This window comes from Giraffa tippelskirchi, chromosome 9 (assembly GCF_054371585.1).
Source record: "Giraffa tippelskirchi isolate mGirTip1 chromosome 9, T2T-mGirTip1v1.2.pri, whole genome shotgun sequence".
In the NCBI taxonomy this organism is placed as follows: Eukaryota; Metazoa; Chordata; class Mammalia; order Artiodactyla; family Giraffidae; genus Giraffa; species Giraffa tippelskirchi.
In genome coordinates this window covers 6,023,506-6,039,696 of record NC_137283.1, presented here as the reverse complement: position 1 = coordinate 6,039,696, position 16,191 = coordinate 6,023,506, and the positions used below count along the sequence as shown (strand labels likewise).

The 16,191-nt window shown below is 51.7% G+C and overlaps 1 protein-coding gene across 16 annotated transcripts in view; it reads left to right on the top strand.

Annotated features, from left to right (window-relative positions):
* OSBPL10 (oxysterol binding protein like 10) overlaps positions 1-16,191 on the top strand; it is a 330,377-nt gene that overhangs the window by 291,550 nt on the left and 22,636 nt on the right. For all 16 annotated transcript variants that reach the window (XM_081526990.1, XM_081526981.1, XM_081526980.1 and 13 more), the window contains 2 exons: positions 3,300-3,449; positions 15,695-16,172. In XM_081526990.1, coding sequence (XP_081383116.1) covers positions 3,300-3,449; positions 15,695-16,172 — 628 coding nt within the window. The remainder of the gene's footprint in view (positions 1-3,299; positions 3,450-15,694; positions 16,173-16,191) is intronic.

The following is a 16,191-nucleotide window of genomic DNA, read 5'->3' as shown; positions in this document are numbered from 1 at the left end:
AACAGGAATATTGCTGGATCCTTGTTTAAGCTCAGGGCACAGTTTGCTAAGGATCTGCGCCAGAGAGGGGATGTGTGTGACTCCCCATGGCCTTTCTTCCCTTGACGGGACTTCAGGGCCCCCAGGAGTTCTGGCTGCCAGTCACCCTGGAGTGAGTCAGCTTCTGGGGCCTGTGCACTGGCCTGCTTTCTCTCTGCTGGGGCCGGTGTCCTGGTGGTATCATGAAACACGGGAAATGTGACGTTGATTGGAGAGGGACGAGCTGGAGAGGCTTGTGTGCACAGTAATGTTTGTTTGCTGTGGCAGGATCTCGCCGAAGGCTTCTTGGCTCCTGGAAATCAGGGACCGGCTGGGTTTAGTTTTCAAGAAAGGCAGACAGCAGGAGACGTGTGGTCTGGGTGGCCTGTAAGCATCTCCCTGAGAGTGGCTATGGATGGGCGGGGTGGAGAGTCCCCCACGCACTGGCCTACAGGCAGATGGAAAAATCACAGTTTCAGAAAAAAGAAGACTTCTTCACTTCACAAAGCTGACTTGAGCTATTGATTTGTTTACCTTACTCTCAGTACTTTGAGAGAGCAACTCATTTCAAGCAGGAACAATTGCACTCCCAATGGAGCTCCCTTTCTTTTTGGATTTCTATTTTGGAGAACAGTTGATGAGCGATGTTGTGTTCCTTTCGGGTGTACAGCAGTGATTCTGTTGTACACCTACAGGTATCCATTCTTCTTCAGGGTCTTGTCCCATGGAGCCTCCCTTTCTTGTTGAGATGTTCAGGGACCTTGAAAGTCATGCCTGCCTCCTCCAGTGCAGGCTGGTAACCTGATTTGCTTTCTTTTTAAAAAACGTTATTTAACTATATTTGGTCGGGCCAGGTCTTAGTTGTGTGAGATCTTTACTTGCAGCATGTGAGCTCTCAGTTGCGGGGTGTGGGTCTAGTTCCTTGACCAGGGACCAAACCTGGGCCCCCTGCATGGGGATTGCAGAGAATAGCCACTGGACCAGCAGGCGAGCCCCATGGTTGCTTTCAATTGTGCTTTCTCCTCCTGACACAAGCTGCCCAGGTGTTGCCCTCTCCTGCCCCACTGCCCCAGGTGGACAGAAGTCTGCTAATACTTCCTGCCTGTCAGATCACTGCAGAGGAGGTAGCAGCTGCATCAGCTAGGCATGGGCTTTGCTGGTGGCTCAGTGGTAAAAGAATCTGCCTGCCAGGGCAGGAGATGCGGATTCAATCCCTGGGTGCGTAAGATCCCCTGGCGAAGGAAATGGCTACCCACTCCAGTATTCTTGCCTGGAGAATCCCATGGACAGAGGAGTCTGGCAGGCTGTACAGTCTGTGGGGTCGCAAAGAGTCAGACAGGACTGAGAGACTAACACTTTTCACCTTCGCATTGAAAGGTGGGTGTCTGAGCTTTCTGACTTCGGTGGCACCTGATTGGAGATGCAAACTGCCAGAGCACAGAGGCAGCCACCCTTTAAAATTCCCCTGCAATGCAGAGGAGAGGAGCGAGGAGAGTCAGGAGGACAGGTGTGTGGGAGGGTGGCCCTGCCTTAGCGCGTCGGGCTCAGAGCTGCAGCGGCCTTGATCGCCACGGGCACTGCAGCAGAGGAGCTGAAGCTGGAGGAGATACAGGGTCTGCGGGCACTGACAGAAAGGCCTGGGCTCCTGTCCCCCTGCCCTGACTTCCCACCGTGGCCGCAGACTTCCCTCAGGTCCGTCGTCTGGATCACGACTGGCGGACAGAGGCCCTCAGTTATTTCAGTGTACCCAGCAAAGCACCTTTCCAGCACTGTCACATAAGACACGTGCCGTGAATCTGGGGACCCGGACAATGGAAACTCGACTCTTGGCTGGAGGACAGCCCCGTGGACTGGGGAGTAATTTGAGAAATATGTTTAAGGAAGATGTCTACTTCAGTTGAAGTCTTCCTGTTATTTTTAAACGGCATCTTTATGTGTGTATGTGGCTGCCTCCCTCGAGATCTTTGTGGCACACGCCCTCCACAGCTGTGGCTCAGGCTTACTTGCTCCGGGGCATGTGGGATCTTAGTTCCCCCACCAGGGATCGAACCCATGACTCGTGTGTTGCAAGGTGGGTTCATAACCAACTGGACCATCAGGGAAGTCCCGCCATTGAAATTTTAAAAACTGCTACCCCAGTGGGAATAATGCCTTATTTCCTCTGGAGCCTTGGGGAGGAATGGCCAGCATGTGTGTGTGAAGCCAGACGATTATCAACGCCGTGATAGCTAAGTAACTTGTGTGCATCGGAAACAGACGAGATGGTTCTGTCTCCTGAGCTTGAAAATCATTCGTTTCTGTGTGGATATTTGGACAAATCTGTATCCTTTTATATGAAAACGTTCAAGCTCCTGTGTTTCTGTATTTTAAGTTCATTGTGTCTGACCTGTCAGCAGTACTTAGAAACAATTCTGTCATGTTTGGTGTAGAGTGCTTTTGCTGACATAGAGACAAGTACTATGAGGACATAAGTGAGAAATGGTGAATACAAAGATTTTCTTCAAGAGAAGAGTTCTTTGGTACTTAGGTATCAGAAAATTTTGCACTCAGCAACCCCCCTGGCACATTTTATTAACTTGCCTGCTTTCTGTGTAATTTGGAAAATGGGAATGAAGCAACTGAATGAATAAAACTTGCATCAAGGAACGCACAGGGTCTGCTGGTGGATTGAAGCTTAGCATTGCTGCACCATTTCAGACTTTTTCTTTATGTTTTCATTTTTGTTTCCCTGCCTAAATGAATGCCGGCATTGAGCCTTTTTTGGTCACACGTGCCGTCTTGATATTAACTAATGGGAGTAGAAATAATTTCAGAGTAAATTTTCACATAAATAAGGTAATGCCAGTTTCAGAGGTGTCTGATGTTTGCTTATAAACAGAAATCTGCATTACTTAAATTTACATTAAGCTAGTGTAAATTTACATTAAGTCTAGAGGGTTGTACAAGTTAACAGAACATCATTTGGGAATAGTGGAGATGAAGGGATTCATGCCTGTATGTTACAGTTATTCATAGTTTCTTCCTTTTTGTCAGGGGAGGTGCTCAGGTCAGAATGTTCACTCACTGACTGGGGGGGAAGATGAGCGAGTTCCTGCAGTGCTTGCAGGCGGGGCCTGCGCCCCAAAGGTCGTCTTCGCCCCACGGCCGGGAGCACCAGCTGGTGGAGAAGTTCTTTCTGGGCGAGCCTAGCTCTCTGCCCTTTTGCCAAAGAACATGGGTGCGGTGTTGTGCCTCTCCCTTCTCAGACCAGCTGGTGATTTTTATTGATGATCTTGTTTTAGCCAAATTCAGGCCCTGAATTGGTTTTGTCCGAAGATGAGAAAAGCGACACTGAAGATCAGGAAGAGACAGAGCTGGGCGTCATGGAGGACCAGCGCAGTGTGATCCTTCACCTCATTTCTCAGCTCAAGCTTGGGATGGATCTGACCAAGGTAGGAGGGCGCGTCCCCAGGGACTTGTGGCTGGTCGTCCGGGCACTGTATTTCCCTCCCAGGCTTCCCTGTCAAGCATGGATGCCCCAGGGATGTTTGGAACAGGCTTTTTTTTTTTGACTATGTCACACAGCATGTGGGATCTCAGTTCCCTGACCAGGGATTGAACCTGAGCCCCTGCAGTGGAAGCATGGAGCTTAACCACTGGATCACCCAGAATGTCCCTGGAAAGGATATTTCATGTGGACACCCATCCCAAGAGGGAGAGCCTGGCATTTGGTCTCTGGAGGGGCTGAAGTGCTCCAAGGGCGGGGAGAGCACAGGAGATGATGAGGACAGATCCAGATGGGATTTGTCTCCTACTGTGTCCCTGAGAGGATGAAAGGTGACCTAGAGAGACGCACATGGCACATTAGCCACAGAAAACAGGAGGAAGGAGATGGTGGGGGTGCGAGTGAGCCTGGCCCCTCCTCCCGGGCACCTGGCCACCTGCCGCCGCCTGTCGTTGGCCTTAACCCTGCTGGTGCCCAGACCTCGGTGCCCAGATGGAGAGCTGTTTGCCCACTGGTTGGTGGACATGCAGCAACTCTTGCTGGTGTGCACTCCTCCTGGGAAACTGTTGAGAGGACTCAGCATCCCCATGGTGATGTCCAGGAGATGGCCCATGTGGAGCCTCCCCCCACTAGGGGCAGGGTCCTTGTTCTGGAGGCGAGAGGAAAGGCCACTGTGCTTTCCGCTCAGAGGTGAGGGTGGGCATCAGTGGCCTTGTGGGTTGTGGAAGGTGCCTGGACTTGACAGTCTAACCTACCTTGGGTTCCCTTGCCTTGTCCTGATTCTGATGCTGCAAGTTCAGCCTCTGTGCACCAGTGCCAAAATGAATCTCAGAGACAGAGTTTTGGGTGATGTAGAGAAGAATAGCTTTATTGCTTTGTCAGGCAGAGGGGGACACAGTTGTCTAATGCCCTCGAGCCTGTGTGTCCCCACTCAGGAGGATTTGGTGAGGAGCTGTAGAGCAGTGGTTCCAGGGCGGAGCTGCTGCTGGGGCTCAGGGTGTGTGCAGGGCCTGAACTCCTTTAGTCTGGCCTCACGTGATCTTCTCTAGAATAGGGGTTGATCCATCTGACATTTGTTTATCCATCTTGTTTATAACATTGTTTATCCATCTCATATGTAATAGTTTGCATCTGCTAATCCCAAACTGAAACTACAACCCAGATTAGGACTTGAGCCCAAGGTCTTTTAATTGAGATCGTACACCTGGTCTCAGGATTTAATGAAACTCAGGCTCTTGATGTCTTATCTCAGAAGAATTCAGTGAGAGACAAAGTGATAGGTAAGAGGTGGATTAGTTTAGAGAGACAGAGTGTGGGCCCTCTCAGAAGGTGAGAGAGGCCCCCGAATACGGCATCTTTAGTTTTTATAGGCTAATGAGCAGGAGAATTATTACCACTATTTTGTGGAAGGGGCGGGGATTTCCAGGAATTGGGCCACCATCCGCTTTTTGATGTTTGATGGGCAGCCTCAGAACTCCCCGGGCACCGGTGGGTGTGTCCTTTCGTTTGCTGATGTGTTACCCTGAGCATATACTGAGGCTCGAGGTCTGGTGGAAGTCAACTCACCCGCCGTCTTGAACTAGCTTGTTCTAACCGGTTGTTGTCACGTCCTATGGCCGCATCATTCGTTTAAAGGTTGTGCCCTTCCGCCTTCCCTTTGTCTCAAAACGCACCCTCTGTCCCTTCCCCATCCTCCCTGTCCCTTGGCAACCACACTTCTGTCCTCTGTGCCTCTGATTCTGTTTTTGTTTTGTAGATGCGCTCATTTGTGTCGTGATTTATGGGATATCACATGGTATCTGTCTTTCTCTGTCTGACTGACTTCACTAAGTGCGATCATCTCCGTGTCCATCCATGTTGCTGCAAATGGCATTAGTTCTTTCTTTGTTAATGGCTGAGTAATATTCCATTTTATATATGCACCTCATCTTCTTTATCCGTTCATCTGTTGATGGACGTTTAGGCTGTTTCCATGTCTTGGCTACTGTAAATAGTGCTGCTGTGAATACTGGGATGCATGTATCTTTTCACATTATGGTTTTGTCTGGGTGTATGCCCAGTACTGGGATTCCTGGATCATATGGTAGGTCTATTTTTAGTGGTTTTTTTTTTTTTTTTTTTTTGAGGAATCTCCAGTTTGTTTTTCACAGTGGCTACATCAAATTATATTCCCACCAGTAGTGTATGAGGGTTCCCTTTTCTCCACACCCTCTCCAGCGTTTATTGTGTGTAGATCAAATCTTTCCTGTTGTCTCCTCTCCTCTTCTCAGCTCTTGACTGTGTCCTTCAGTGAAGCTTGTGCTAAACTGTCAGTGGATGAACTTGGCCTGAATGGCACTTGGCCCAGGGAGCAGGCACCCTGGAGAGGGAAGATTCCTCCACTCAAGAATGAAGCTCTGGTCTCTCCATAAAATAAGCACATGGCTCTGTCTTTGCAGAGATGGCCAGTGCTGCCACATTCACAGGTCAGCAGCCTCACCAGGCCTTTAGGGCTGCATTTTGCAGTTTCCTGGACATGTGACTGGTAGGGTCGTACAGCACCCCATGCTCAGAAGCACCCCAGGCTTGCTTACCACTCTGCTGTTGCTGACTTGAAATTCATTTTGAACAGGAGGACTTGCATTTTCATTTTTCACTGGGCCCCTCAACACAGGTCTCTGGTTCTGCTTCGAAAAGCACCCTTGCCTGCCCTCCTTCCTCGGTTGTGGTTCCAGAAGCCTAAGTTGCTGGCAGATTCCTCCACTGGGTAATCTGCTGCACTTCCGCAAACTGTGGGTAGCCCAGGAAGGAAAACACAGGAAAAGAAGGAGCCAGAGAAGATGGAGGTCACAGAAGGGCACTTTGACAAAGGGCCATGTAAGTGGAGCCTGAAGAACAAGTCAACAGTAGTGGAAGGAATGAGAGGAAGGGTGTTCCTGGTAGAGGGAACAGCATGGGCAAAGCCAGAGAGCGTACGGTGGAGGGGTGTGCGGTGAGTGTGTACTAGTGGGGCCCGGAGGAGCCTCCAGTCTGGAGGGGTCAGATCTGCAGAGCCTTGTGGCCCGTTGAAGGAGGGTGGACTTGATCCTGGGAGCTACGGGGAACCTCTGGAGGGCTTGCAGCAGCTGGGAAATGTGTTCAGAGCCACTGCCCTGCCACATCATGGGCTCCAGGGAGGCGGGCCCCAGGGTGCAAGGTTGAGCTTAGAGGTTTATGATGATTTCCCCCTTGTCTCCAGGGCTGTGAAAAGCAGCTTTATGATACACGTGCTCCCTCATCTAGTACGTATCTATTGGGCTCCACAGCCATGTGGTTCTACATGCTGGGAGTGCCCCCGTGAGCCCACCATTCAGAATCCACGCCCTCGTGGAGCTTGTGTGGTGGTGGAAGGAGACAGGAAACGAGAGCGAAAAGGATGTAGGAATAGAAACACAATGCAGACACGGGCATGGCGGGCCAGGGTTAAAGGTGACAGGGGGAGGGCGGGCCTCCTAGATCAACTGCTCAGAGCAGGATCCCCCAGGTATCACTGGAGTGCAGACCCCAGATGAAGATGCAGAAGTCAGGCAGGTGACCTCGTAGTGGAAGGGCATTCAGGCCAGAGGGGACGGTGAGTGGACAAGGCCCAAGGTGGATCTTGCTTGGCACTTGAGGATGACCGCTGTGCCAGGATGAGAGTGACTTGTGTGGGTTGGCAGGAAATTAAGTTGGCAGGGTGGCAGGGGCTGGATCAGAGAACCTAGTCGGACACTGTGTGGACTTGGGTATTATTCTGGGTGGTGTGGGTGCTGCTGGAGAGTTTTGAGCAGAGGGATGCAGGGCCTTCCTTGTATTGTTGTCATATTTATTTCTGTGTTTGGCTGTCTCGGGTCTTGGTTGCTGCACACAGGATCTTTGCTGCACCTTGCGGGATCTTCTGTCACAGTGCCTGCGCTCTGGTTGAGGCACACAGGCTCCAGAGCGCACAGGCTTCAGTAGTTTCGATACGTGGCTTAGTTGCCCTGTGACATGTGGGATCTTAGTTCCCCAACCAGGGATCAGCCCACATCTCTGGCATTGCAAGGCGGGTTCTTCACCACTGGACCACCAGGGAAATTCCCTTCCTTATATTTTTAAAGGCTTATTTTGACTCTTGTGTGGAAAGTGGACTGAGACAAGGCGAGTGGGGTGCAGGCAGCAAGGTCATGGTGGAAACGGAGGAGGTGACAGTCAGTGGTAAGGGTGGTGGCACATTCTAGGTGTACACAGAAGGTGTGCCAGCGGGCTATGACTGTCCTGTTTGCGTGTAGATCGGATGTAGGATATGAGCTAAAGAGGAATCAAGAATGACTAACCCAAGCAACTGGGATAATAAAAATTAGAACTGCTGTTCGTTTCAAAGATCTTTTACTGAAGAATTGACTACCCTAAACAAAACGACCTAAAATGACCGTTTTACTTGTTCACAGTTATGCAGTCTAGGCTGGGCTCAGCTGAGCAGTTCTCCTGCTGGTCTTGCCTGTGGTCAGTGCTTTACGTGCCTGTCCTCAGCTGTTGGGCTGACTGTGGGTTGGACTTGGTTGGAACAGCTGGGCCTTTCTCTCACCATGAAGTTCTAGGACCTTCTCTCTCCGTGAATCCTTCCTTCACGGTCTGTCCAGCTGGGTAGCCAGCTCAAAACTCCCAGGAGGGCAAAAGTACACACTGATAAACCTTACGCCCCAAACCAACACCATGTCAGCTCTACTCTGATTCAAGTATTACAGGGGGCTGTGCAGGAGTGTGATCTCCAGGGGCTCAAGTTCACTGAGGGCCACAGTGGAGCTGACCACCACCCCCACTTACCAAGGGAAAGAAGGTACAGAATGAGGAGGTCAGGGGGATATACCCCAGGTTCAACCTTGAGTCTCTTGGGTCTGAGAGATCCATTCACTCCTAAAAGGGAGTGAATAGAGGCAGGAAATGACAGAGAATCTCCAATATGTAGAGTCTGGAGAGATGGAGAGGGTCCAAAGAGGAGACGGAGGAGAGTCATAAGAGAGAGAGGACAGGAAGCGGAGGAGCACGATCGCGTGAGGTCACACAGTGTTTCAAAGAGAAGGGAGTCTCCACCGCATGGCTTTCCTGCTGAGGGTGGAGATAAAGCATGCTTGCAGAGGGACCATCACCTTGGTTTTGGTCAAGGTATGATCGGGTGGCTTCAAGGGAGGCTGGGGAGAAAAAGTGGAGACAGGCCGTAGAGTTTCAAGGAGTTTTGATGCAAAGGGGAGCAGAAAATTGGAAGGAAGGTCTGAAATTGACAAGTTTAGTTTCTGAAGATGTTTGAATGCTGATGGAAACAGTCGGGAGAGAGGGTGGAGATGCCTGTGGGAACTTGAGAGGGAAGGGGGCTGGGATTCCGTGAAGGGGCAGAGGGGTTGCCCATAGCGAATGCCGTTCATCACTGGAGCAGGAGGCAGGCAGCCGAGTAGAAGAAGACCCCAGGGACTCGCAGGAGAGCCCTGTGTCCATGCCCATGGCTCTGAGGCTGGATGCATCCCAACTGGGTCACCTTGCCCCCGAGTGTCTCCATTTCCTTCTCTGTAAATTTGGAATAACTGTGGTCAGAACTAGTGCAAGGCAAAAAGTGGATTGAATTCTCCTTGGGTGCCCCATGCATATCCCATCTATCAAGGATGCTAGCCAAGATTTTGTACATTGAGAGAGAAACTCACTGAGATCATTGTGAAGTTTCTGATTTTTTTTTTTTTTTAATTTCTTAAAAATTTTTTTTTTCTCATTTCTTTGTTCTAATTTTCTCTGACTCTTAAAATTAAAATTGTTTAAATTGTTCCAGTATTGCTGTTTGTAAAACCAAGAGGAGATTGAGTTTGTGGTTGTGGTTCGTGGACCCCCCTAGAGAATCACATTAGACACCCGCATGCCTGCCGCCAGGTTTGAGCACGAAAACTTTCTCATGGCCTGGATTCATTCATGTTCACGGATGGAGCACCTCCCAGCAGACCATTGTGTTGTCTTGCGTGTCCTCCTCCAATGGCTACTTGATATTATACAGTGGACATCCTAAACCCACAGCTTTCTCCTTTGTTCACATGATTTTATTAGGCCACATTTCCAGGCTCAGTCACAACATGCACCGATCAACAGCACTGCTGTGCTTAACGCTCCTTCTTCTCAGGGGAAAATTTGTCCAGGTCCTCACGGCTGTCGCGGCCAAGAAGTGATCCTCGACTCACAGGCTCTGACTCTCCGACGAGCCAAGGTCTTGAACCCTGAGGCTACGTGGGACCTGATTCCAACAAATTCACCTCTCTATATGTAGTAAACACCTTCTCAGAAAAAGTAAAATTTTATTTGAAACTCTTTTCATCCAACAACAGTTTTAATGAATGCCTTTTGTGATGTCCCAAGCACCATGAAATAGGTATGAAGGGAGCTGGCCCTTTAAGGAAACTCAGGGGAGAATCCTGTCGGCTAAGTAGAGACCCCTTGGCAGTGTGGATCCTCTCCTGCTTGCTTTGTAAGGCTGGACTTTTGTGTACTTCCTTTGGCTGCCTTAAAGGATTGCATAGATCCATCTTGGGGGCTGATCTTGGTTTCCTTTCCTTGCTGTTTGCTCCCGGTGGATTTGCCAGTCTTAATGGCAGAGTATCATGTAGATGGCTCTCCCGGTTACCAAGTTAACTGATGTTTCTTTGGAGAGATGGCTCCTGCCCAGCCCTTCCTTAGAGGAGGCCCACTGTGCTCCCCTTTGTGGGGAAGGGACAGGCCATCACTCTTTCCGGGGACCCTTGGACCTTCTCAGTGGGCAGTCAATTGTTTCCAGGTTCTAGGAGCCCAACCCAAAGGGTAGTTCTTCTAGACTGCTGCAACTTTAACTGTAATTAATTTTTCTCTGATTCCCAAGTGCAGATCTTTTTTCCTTTTCCCCAAAGTAGTTCATGGTCTTAATTATGTTAATAGCAGAAAAGGCAGCCCTGATGGATGGCTTGATAAACCTGCAGTAGTGCTTTCAGCCCTTTGGCTGCCGTCATTGTGAGCAGCTGGGCCCTCGCTTACCTCTCTGTTGGAGACAGACAGCCCAATTAGTCCTCCCCACTTCCTGGCGATCGTGTCTAGTGTCCCAGGACACAGATGATTAAGTGATTGATTTGCAAAGGAACCAAAAAAAAGAACGTCAGGGAGGGACCACAGGCGCGAGAGCATCTACTTTAGAGGGAAGAGCAACGTCTTTGCCCAGGATGATCACGGTGCTGGTTTGGAAGACGTGGGTTGGATATGCTCCACAAACACCAGCAAGAGATAAACGGGGAGACAGTCACCCCATGGCTGCCCCATTCGCCTCCATCTCTCCGGGAATTCTACTTTTCCCAGAGCTGACAGCGCCACAGCATCACTAAGTGTAGAACACGTGCCTAGTGGGTGGAACCTGCGGTTGGCTGTGAGACCACATTCCCTGCATCTTTCATTTCAGGAGCATTGTCTGCGACAACTAGTAAATTCCCAGGTGTTGCATCCCTAGTAGGGCCTTTTTTTCTTTTCCTTTCCACTCCTTGTTTTGCACATTTTCCCACCTACAGCAGAGTTGCAGGAAGAGAACAGTGAACTTGTAAATACATTCTTCACCTTTATCGGCCAATTGTTAACATGTTGCCATTTTGCATTTTTCTCTCTTCTTCCTCCCCTCCCACTCTCTCCCTGCCTCTTGTCTCTGTCCATCACAGGAATACATGCATGTGTATGTACCTGTTCGTTTTCTGATGAGCCATTTCAGGGTAGGTTGCAGACACAGCACTCCTCCCTGATGTCCCTCAGTGAGTGGAGCTGGGCAGATCATCACCTGACAGGGACCTTCTCCTGCACGACTCATTTGTCACCCTGGGAAGGTTAACATCGATGCCACCCTCTTTCCTACACTCCTGTTGCAGGAAGGGGGGGCCCTTCCAGGGCCCAAGAGTGGGCTCTTGTCTACCGCTCGGAAATGAATCGTCCAAGGAGACAAACATGCTGACAAAGCAAGAGACTTCCCTGGGAAGGGGCGCCAGGCGGAAAGCAGCAGGGTGTGGGAACCCAGGAGAACTGCCCTGCCACGTGGCTCCGTAGTCTCAGGTTTTGTGGTGACGGGATTCGTTTCCAGGTTGTCTCTGGTGGTGTATGCATTGCTCAGCCAAGATGGATGCCAGCGAGAAGGAGGTGGGAGGACACGTGGTGTCTCCTTTTGACCTTTCCCGAGCTCTTCCGGGTGGTGGTGGCTTAGTTCCGCCTTCCTTACCAGGACTTCCTGTCGTAAAATAACTCACGCAAACGGCTGCTGTGGTGCCTGGCCAGAGTCTGCGGTTTCAGTCAGTGGGCTTCCCTAACGCACCCGTAGCAAAATTTCCCCCAGTTGTTCCAATAATGCTCTTTTTAGCATTGATCAAAGCAAGAGAGCCCTGTAGGTGCTACAGTGGGGGTGTCTGACGGTTATAATCAAGGAGCCGGTGGGTGGGTTCCCCGGGAAGCAGGAGCTGTGAGGAAAGATCTCCTAGAGGAGGTTACCCTTGAGCTGTTCTCATTTAGACAAGGCAGGAGGGAGGGCAGGCAAGAGAGACAGGACTGAACGTGTGTGTGCACGCGCGTGTGCACGCACACCTGTGAGGGGAAGGCTGGAGGCAGAGAGTGAGAGAGAGTGAGACTGGAGAAGGTGAGGACCCCCTGGACTTTGTCCCTTAGAGAGTTTAGAAAGATGAGCCCCACTGTGGTGTGGAGAAGCAGCAGGTGGGTGTGACAGCTGGAAAGCAGGGTGGGTTGGGGAGTGTCAGCTGCGCTTTTCCAGAGAAGGGGCACCTCACCAACGGCTCCCTCCCATCTGCATGTTAATGCCAGGTTTGGTTTTGTTTTTCCAGCTGTGCTGGGTCTCTGTTGAGGCCTGCGGGCTCCTCTAGTTATGGCTCATGGGTTCAGTTACTCCACAGAAGGTGGGATCTTAGTTCCTAGACCGGGGGTTGAACCCAATTCCCCCACGTTGGAAAGCAGATTCTCAAACACTGGACCCCCAGGGAAGTCCCCCGCCTGCATGTTAATGACGGTTTGGGGCTGGTGGATAGCCCCTAACCCTGGGAAGAGTGAGACAGACTGGAGGGTGGAGCTCTCATCCCACCCTTTCCCCTGGGCTGCTTCCTGACCCCCTTGCTGTAATCAGGGGCAGGAGAGGGGTGGCCCAGCCATCCATTCTGATGTCCAGTGAACGCTCACCTCGTTTGTCACTGAGGGAGAGAAGATGCTCTCACTGGCCAGAAGCAGAGAATCGTGGTGTTGGGGTGATGGGCCCAATTTGGAGAGCAGTCGGGGGCCCTGAGGTTCCCTCCACACAGCTTCCCTGCCTCCTCCCCTGTCTGTCCCCTCACCTGTGAGGGCAGAGGGCTGACCACAGCATCCCAAAGAGGCTTTCGGGCTTTAATGATCAGCAGTTTCTTTTCTCCATTTATTTCTGTTTTAAAAAAAACATTTGTTTACATAGGTATTTATTTGGCTGTGCCAGGTCTTAGCTGTGGCACTCAGGGTCTTTAGTCGTGCATGTGGGATCTAGTTCCCTGACCAGGGATCGAATCCAAGCCCCCTGCATTGAGGGTGCAGAGTCTTAGCCACTGCACCACCAGGGAAGTCCCTATTTAATTTGTCTTAATCCTTCAGCTTCTGAGTTCAGAAATGCTGACCTAGGGGAAATGTCTTACACTCTAGCCCTTTTCCCAGGAGAGCAGAAACATCTGCATGATTCTTTGCCTTCATTTTCCGTCTTGGGTGCAGACCTGAGAACTCCTCCCAGAGGTGGGGTTGTTGAGGGAGACACCACGTCCCAGGGGGTGGGAAGGAGGAGCCAGGCCGTGGAGCCATCTTCATGTGGAGCTCCGTGGTAGCTCAGTGGAAAGCAGTGAGACAGTTTGTCCCTCAGTGACAAACGAGGTGAGCGTTCACTGGACATCAGAATGGATGGCTGGGCCACCCCTCTCCTGCCCCTGATTACAGCAAGGGGGTCAGGAAGCAGCCCAGGGGAAAGGGTGGGATGAGAGCTCCACCCTCTAGTCTGTTTCACTCTTCCCAGGGTTAGGGGCTATCCACCAGCCCCAAACCGTCATTAACCTGCAGGCGGGGGACTTCCCTGCGGGTCCAGTGTTTGAGAATCTGCTTTCCAACCCAACCCCCCTGCACTGGGAGTGCAGTCTTAACCACTGGACCACCAGGGAAGTCCCTTTCTTTATAATTTAACTTTATTGGCTGGAAGGAGGGGGAGTTCCAAGGCTACTTAAATCTACAGCTCCCAACCTGCACAGCCTGTGTGGGAGGCATTCCTGGGGGGACCTCGAGTGGCTCTGTTGGGGGAGGACGTGAGAGGCATAGCCAGGCCCCCACAGAGCATTGAGGAGGAGGCCTGAACTTGACCTCCTCCCACCCAGAGCCGTAGGAGGCGAGGTCAGTGGGGTCTGAAGGCCACTGTGAGCCAGGATGCATTTTTCCTGGTCAGCTCGAGTCCTCGGGCTCTGAGATGCTCAATTCTGTCAAGCTGGGGCTCAGAAGAAAATTAGAAAATCTCCGTTAGTTTGTATGGTTGTGGTCTAGATGTTTCTTCTTGCAGTTTATTAGAAAAATAAAGCAGAAAGATACCCATAAGAAATGTAAAGACACTCCTGTCACCAAGAGAGACGTGTTGAATTTGGGGTCCTTCTGTGGTCCGTGGGCTGTGTCACGTGTTCACTCTACGCCTGGCTCCTTTTGACTCGTCACAGCTGCCTTGTCCTCTGACATAGTTTTCAAGTGGAAGATAGAAAAGCATTAAGAAGGATACCGACCTCTCCTTCCTGGTGGGCTGGCCTTTCCCTAGCTTATTGTGAGATATCTGTGCTTTGCTGTTCTCGAGGCTGTCTCGTGTCCGCCTGTCTGTCAGGGTACCTCACTTCCACTGTGTCTCCATCTTTCAAGAGGAACAGTCCCAGCGAGGGCCAAGATGGGGACCCAGTCACAGGTCTGTGTGTGATATTCCCAGTCAGCGATGCTTTCGAATGAACTGGGGCCACGGATGTGACAGAAGGACAGACTCAGCCACATAGGGAGGAGCGTAAGCCAGCTGTGTGACCTTGGCCAAGCCCTCCCCTCACCCGAACAGTTCAAGGGTCAGGACTGGTCTTCCTGCTTCAAAACCCGGTGACTCTAGTGAGAGGAGGAGCCGAGTGAGATGGCATTCCAGGTCCGCAGAGGCTTGTCTTGCAGCCGAGCGGGGGCAGTTACTGGTCCACAGCCGCCTTGTAGTGAGGTCACTGAGGGGTGATAGCAGGTCAGGCGTGCTGAGGGGTTACCTGTTTCCCAGAAAGTCCATCACCTGCTTTAGGTGGCCTAATCCCTGGGTTCTGGGCGTTTGGGTTGTGTGGCACACGAGGGACCGCTCAGACCCACTTGGGACCAATGAGGAGTGCCATAGACCCTCCAGGTTCCTCCCTGTCTTCAGTAATGGGGCCACTGACACAGCGGTGGGTGACCCCTCTGCCAGTCAGTTTACCAGAAGCTTTTGCCTGTAAGCCCAGTCTATTTCTTTATAGCTCATTTCTCCTGACCCAGCCCGTGGAGCAGCCTCCACCCATGGCCCCTCTTGTGCGTAGTAGCCCTGTGGACACTGCCTGCTAGCTGGCCTTGCCTCCAGAGATGTGGGCCAGGCCCTTTCTATACTCCTTTTCTGCCCTGATCCTGGTAGGGTTTCTCTACTGCTCTTCCTATGGCAATTTCCAGATACTCTCAGTGGATGGTGGTCTATCTGGACCCCCTTTGACATAGCAGCCCTGAGCCCCAGGATCCGGGTTTGAGCATCTCCCTTGGCAGTGCCTGATGGCAGGAAGAATACAAAAAAAAAGCCCTTGGGAGCTGTTTTCTTCACGTCTCTAAATGGTGGAGAGCTGGGTGTTGATAGAGGTCTGCGTGTTAGCAAGGCACCGGCCCTGGAGGGAGAGACAGAGGCTGTGGTTTCAGCCCAGGTGAGCAGAGTGGAAGACAGCTCAGGACAGTCTCGTTGACGAAGCCGGGTGGGCATCATTTCCGCTGCAGCCATTTCCAATTCCTCGGACGTTCTGCTTTCTGATTTGTCACGTGTGCACACATCCACGGAACTGGCCTTGGCGCCAGCCCTGGGGACCGTGCCTAAGCGGAGTGGCAGCCCCAGCTTTCACCTGTAACCATGGGGCTCGCTGACCTTGTCTCCTCCGGGCGCAGGTGGTGCTCCCCACGTTCATTCTGGAGAAGCGGTCCTTGCTGGAGATGTATGCTGACTTCCTGGCGCACCCCGACCTGCTGCTGGCCGTCACGGCAGGGGCCACGCCACAGGACCGGGTCATCGGCTTCGTGGAGTATTACCTCACTGCCTTCCACGAGGGCCGCAAGGGCGCCCTGGCCAAGAAGCCCTACAACCCCATCATTGGTGAGACATTCCACTGCTCCTGGGAGGTTCCCAAGGACAAGGTCAAGGCCAGGAGGACTGCTCCCCCGGCCCCCGCGGGCCACGAACACCCGATGGCCGACGACTCTTCCAAGAACTACAAGCTGCGGTTTGTGGCCGAGCAGGTGTCTCACCACCCGCCCATCTCCTGCTTTTACTGTGAGTGCAAGGAGAAGAGACTGTGTGTCAACACTCACGTGTGGACCAAAAGCAAGTTCATGGGCATGTCCGTGGGGGTCTCAATGATCGGGGAAGGTAAGCCGTGCTGAGGGGT